Source organism: Myripristis murdjan, chromosome 3 (genome assembly GCF_902150065.1).
Source record: "Myripristis murdjan chromosome 3, fMyrMur1.1, whole genome shotgun sequence".
NCBI lineage: Eukaryota > Metazoa > Chordata > Actinopteri > Holocentriformes > Holocentridae > Myripristis > Myripristis murdjan.
In genome coordinates, this window is record NC_043982.1 from 4,842,807 (window position 1) to 4,848,806 (window position 6,000).

The window sequence follows — 6,000 nt, forward strand, 5'->3', positions numbered from 1 at the left end:
ATATGTTGTTTCTGTCAGTGTGAGCTCTCACACTGAACACACACAGACCGGCCAGTTTAAAGGAAGAGTCCACCTAACACTTGACAAAACTGAACTCTGGTGGAGTGTAGGGTTGTGTAGTTAGGTGGTGAAATCTCTTCATTAGCTGCTCTGTGCTCCCCTGGACTGCTAATCCACAACACTGATGTGTCTCTCCACTCCCTTCCACAGCAAAACAGCTCTCAAAATAACACTTTGAGCACATGAACAAACATGAACAAAGTGGATTATCCCAGTGTGAAAAACAAGTCCCACACTGCAAAAAGTCAAAATCTTACCAAGAGTATTTGTCTTATTTCAAGTCAAAATGTCTTATTTCTAGTCAAAATATCTCATTACACTTAAAATAAGACATGATCAGCTCAGAAATAACTTGTCTTTAGACAATTTTCACCTGTTTCAAGTGAAAATTTACTTGAAACAAGTTAAAATTTGCTAGAAACAAGAAACATATTCTGCCAATGGAACAAGCAAATTTTTACTTGTTCACTTGTGTCACAAGTAAAAATTTGCTTGTTCACTGATCATGTCTTATTTTAAGTGTAATGAGATATTTTGACTAGAAATAAGACATTTTTGCTTGAAATAAGACAAATACTCTTGGTAAGATTTTGACTTTTTGCAGTGCAGTCCCCATTTTTATCACGTAATCACAGTTACTTACTGGTGCGAGGTTCCTAGCAGGCCGGTGCTGCACTGGATTTGCAGTCCAGGGGAGCACAGAGCAACTAATGAGAGAATGTCACCAACATGTCAGCTCAAATGACACCCAGGGAACCATCCAGCCCAACACTCCACCGCAGCTCAGTTTTTTTAGACTCTGCTGTGATGTTCTTTGCATTTCAGGGTCCATTTAGTCGTCTGGTGTAATTTTCTTATTCCCATGGATAGTTGACCAAATGTAGACCACATGATGTCACTCTCAGACATTTCCAGCAGCTACAATTGAGGTTAATAGCAGAAAATGTGTCAGCTATGTAAACACATCAACAGTCATGTCAGGGTTTAATGTCAGTCTTTCACAATCAAAGATAAAGGGCTTCTTTCTAGAGCCATTTTCACATGATATTCAACAATCAGTCAGGGGAAATCCATCGTAGAAGCAGCAGGAATACAGTTTCCTTCACTCACAGTAAGGAGTAAGTTTTAGTAAGGAGTGTGGCTGCAGTCTTCACGTGCCCCAGCATTCACAAACTGTAAGTTCAGGCCTCTTCTCTGAGGGATGTGAAAGGCATTCTGGGAAATTCAATTAAAAATCCCTGACTGTAAGCGAGGCAGGTTGGGGGGAAGCAGGGGCACCACTGATGTAAATGACAACAGTGCAGCACAGGATGACTCGTGGAAAGCACTGAACATCACACTGATCACACTCGACAGCAGGTGGAAGTCTCCTTTAAATCAGGAACGGTTGGTGGGAATCTGCTTTTTCTACTGTGTCCTCATTCTGTGGTTTGATTGGTTGGTTTACAGACAGACAGGTAGACAGAGCCAGCCCATTGGTGGGGGACGGTGGGCAGGTAGGTGGGGTTTATGCTGATTGGTTGGTAGCTTGGCATGAAAAAGCTCAGCATGGCATGGTGCCCAGTGCCCACATGTCGCCTGGTCAACACCCACCTGTCTAACACTCCCCACCTCTAACCCAGAAGAGATCCACCAGCTTCTGTTTGTTGACCCGCAAAACCATGCACATGGCTGACAGAGCCCATGTGTGGCGTGGACTGTCCATGTTTGTGGCGTGTGGCTGAATGGTGGTGTCTGGTTCTTCTCTGACCCCGGCCTCTGCGCATAAGAACATTAAAGTCACAATGAAATGAACATCAGCTCAGCTCATTCTCCACATCACAGCGTACACCTGTAGCAACAAATGCCAAAAATGGACATTTTGTCTTGTATTTTTGAAAGTCTCAATAGTTTTACTTCCTGGAAAACAGTGTTGGCAGTGTTTTATCTGAACATTTTTAAAGTTACAACATGGCACAGTGTTCATCTCTGAAACCTTCGCTTTCAGCATTCAACACCGTCTTGGTGGCTGGAATCTGTGACACCTTAGGACAAAACGTTTTAAAGGGAGAGTTCACCTGTTTTCCAAAATGTGACATTATTTCACTCCGACAGTACTGTTTCTATCTTCCTCTCATTGTTACTGAGTGCTGGATACTGGCTGGATGCCCCAAATGCTAACTGTTAATCCACTCAAATTGTTATATAAAGTTTGAGTTTGATGTGTAGCATAATTTTTACACACCAAAACAAAACAAAACAACACTGGTCCTCATTACAGCAGTGACTGGCAGGTGCCTGAAAGGTGCTCAATAGAGGGGAGTTAAAATTGAAGCTAGCCACTTTACTTGCCAGCAGTTTTTTAGTGCTCTGGAGAAAGTAGATATTTTTGTCCTCCAACATTGAAGAAAACAAATGATAACAAACTCATGAATGTTCTTCTGTCTCTGTGGCGGCTGCTGCTGCTCTGGCATGAAGTGACACAGGAAGGGCAGAAGTTACCAGATCTTCCTGGATGTTGAAGTTTTTCAAAATGGGTGAATTGTCCCTTTTAAACTGTCCATCCCTGTGTTCAGTCGTGGCCCAACATGTTCTAACCTAAAAGTACCACTTGACACAAAGTCCATTTCCTTGTGACTTTAAAGTGTGCGAGTCGATGTTTGACCTTTTCTTGCTCATCTCTGCTGCTCTGTGGCCTGGCTGGGCTCTGTGGTGGTGAGCCGAGGCTTGTGGGACTTTAACACAACGGAAACCAATTAAAGCGCCACAACTCACCTGTGATACTCTTGCTCCCCTAACGCTCTGCAGGACGACTGAAACTGACCGCCTGACGTCCGCAGCGGCGCCGCCTGCATTACAGCGAAGGATGAAGCCGTCAGCCCACTTGGACTGTGTGACCGCGGGGTGTCGGCCAGCACCCTGACCCACCACCGAGGCTCTTCTTCTGGGAAGGTGCAGCGGCTCCCCCTCCTCTCTGCTTTCACCCTCCACAGCTGCTGACTGTAGCAGGACGGCAGCTGCGACGACAACGGGATGATGTGTGTCAAAGAGCGATGGGAGCTTTCCATACAGCAACTTCTAATCTCTAATAATCTCATCTCTGTCATCTCCTCTCCCCGCGCTCCCCTCACATCTGAGAGACTGGCTCATCAGTCCTTGTCCTGCTCATGCTGACGTGGGCGGCAGAGGGAACACTTCAGTAAATGACCACTTCAGCTCTCCTCACTGCCCAGAACCACCCGGACAGCCCTCCTCATGTCTGGACTGTGACCCTCATGGTTATTGGATAAACTCTGCAAACCCCAAGTGACTCAATACCATACGTAGTGTACTAACTTCTCATGATGAATCTCCTCGAGGCAGTATATACTTTCCAATCACAGTATTTTCTTTTTTCCTTTTTTTTTTTTTTGGTAAAGTTGCACTTTAAACTTAATTTTCTAACATACTTCTCAAGACATGATTGATTATAATATGCATAAACCAGTATATATTTATGTGTTTGATAGGCTTTAATCCTTATTTTGTTTTGCTTTTTTTTTTGTTTTTCAAATGGATGCTGTCTCAGTTTTTGTTTTTTTTTTTGCAGCATTCCTTTATCCAATCAGGGTACTCAGATGATACCTAGCTGGGTGTTTTCTGTCCAATAGGACATGAGCAATATAAGCAGACAAAAGCTACTCCAGTGTACATGTTTGTGTTGTAGATTAGCGTTCTCGAGCAAGGCAAGAGCACTGCATGGAAACATTTCTGTTCCCGGTGATGTCGTTCTCCCAGTCGGAGCAAATGAAGCTGCAAGACAGCAAAGTGAAGCCTCTGCAGCTCCCGATGTCACCTGACCCTTTTGTCCTCGGTGTGCTCCTGCTGTCTCCTCGTCACCTCCTGTACAGAAAACCCACGCCACCACAGGTGACCTTTGACCTCAGACACGACAAACACATGTAGCTGTTAACCTGGTGCTGAGCTGTGAAATAACACAGGAGGATCAACTAACCCCTGTTGTAAATAGGAATGCTTAGGAATACAATTGACAGTGGAATTTGCCGGTCTTCTGTGTTTAATCTCATGTTCACTCTGATCCGTGAGGAACAATAATGTGTCTGCTTGCTTGTCTTTGTTGTCGTAGATTTCTACGGTCTTGTTTTTGTATACCCTTTTTAATAAACTCTCCAAACCAAATGGACACCAGTTACTCCACGTTGTCTTAGAAAAGTAACATTTTCACATCTGGACTGCACCTTCTTTGAATGTTGTAGCAGCTTGAACAGCCAGGGCTGTTCTTTGTGTGTTTTAGAGCTCGATGTCATTTTGTCCTCCCTTTTATCCAGCCACGGGTTTCTATTCATTCCACTACAATGCGAAGCAGAGGCTGCAGAACATTATAAGGCTGATGTTTCAACCAAAAAATTTAAAATATGTGTCCAAAAAAAGAAATTTCGTATGGGTTGATTAACTAGGAGACATTACAGTATGGCTCCAATACTGTGACTCTCAAAGACAGTAACAGGATCTTGGTTGAAAAACCTAGGTCAAATTTAAATTAAAAAAAAAAAAAAAAAAAAAAAAAAAAAAGATCCAATTCTTGTTTTCACATGTGAAGTTTTTTTTTTGATATAGTATATGTTGTGAAATATAATGTAATGTGTAGGGAAATTGTTGCAAATGAGTCAAACATTTAAAATTACTGGAATGGTCCTTTAACCCACCCTCCCTGTGGGGGTCTGACAACCAGAAGTTCCATTGCTTCAAGACTCAAATCCAGAAACCAGTCTTTAGTCTGCACCAGTACTTACCAAAGCGAAACACAAATTACTAGTTAGGGTGGAACTGAATTTGAAGGTATTAAAAAAAAAAAAAAATCTTTTTTCCATCCACAAATACAGTTCAGCCATACAGGACCACACCAGTGATTTTGAATTTCCCCACATTTTACCCTGCAACAAACCATTTTGCAAATCATGCTGATATACATAAGATTTCACAACATACAGTACTCACAAAAAGTTAGGGATATTCGGCTTTCGGGTGAAATTTCAGGATGAACCTAAAATGCATTATAACCTTTACAGGTGAACTTAATGTGACCTTCTGTAAACTTTTGAATGCACATGTCCAACTGTTCAGTGTTTCAGTACTTTTTGCACAAGTTGCTGTTCTCTAACAAGGAGTTTAACGGCAAAATTCACATCAGGTGTTTGATGCTCCAGCTCATCGAGGTCGTATCATTAGGGAACGGCTGCTGGAGACTGGGGTACCTCAGATGGAGTGGCCTGCACTTTCTCAGACCTGAATCCCATAGAAAACCTATGGGATCAGCTGAGTGGCCGTGTAGAGGCTCGGAGCTCTGTACCCCAGAACCTCAATGTCCTGAGGGCCGCCCTTCAAGAAGAGTGGGATGCCATGCCTCAGCAGACAATAAGTCGACTTGTGAACAGCATGAGACGTCGTTGTTAAGCTGTAATTGATGCTCAAGGGCACAAGACAAGTTATTGACACTGACATTTTTTGTTGTGGTATATCCACCACTGTTGTTGGCTTTTGTTTCAAGAAATTGTTTGAGATGAGGAAATCACCAGTGTATGCTTCTACTTAAATGCCCTACTTTCATGATATAATATCACTGTAGCGTGAACTTTTTACATTTTCCATAAATTTCACCCAAAAGCCAAATATCCCTAACTTTTTGTGAGTAGTGTATAATCAAAATCCCTTGTTTTTTAAATATGAATTTTTGGTTGAAACACCCACCTTATAATGTTCCGCTAAAGCAAACACTTCCCCTTGACCATTTTTCTCTAGTGAAGGGACCGTTTCACTTCGGAAAACCAATGAGGACGACTATATTACGGTGATGAAATACCAGTGTGAAGAAAAATTGAAGTTTCTGAAACTTCCTTTTGATATTGTGGTAGAATGAATGGCTGGATAAAAGGTAAGAAAAGCCTCTCCGCTGTGTGTTCA

General features: G+C 42.5%; 1 protein-coding gene across 6 annotated transcripts in view; it reads left to right on the plus strand.

Annotated features, from left to right (window-relative positions):
• kifc3 (kinesin family member C3) overlaps nt 1–4,224 on the plus strand; it is a 62,449-nt gene extending 58,225 nt beyond the window's left edge. For all 6 annotated transcript variants that reach the window (XM_030077004.1, XM_030076961.1, XM_030076976.1 and 3 more), the window contains one exon: nt 2,848–4,224. In XM_030077004.1, the coding sequence (XP_029932864.1) occupies nt 2,848–2,870 (23 nt within the window). In that variant the 3' untranslated portion in view covers nt 2,871–4,224. The remainder of the gene's footprint in view (nt 1–2,847) is intronic.
• The last annotated feature ends 1,776 nt before the right edge of the window (nt 4,225–6,000 follow it).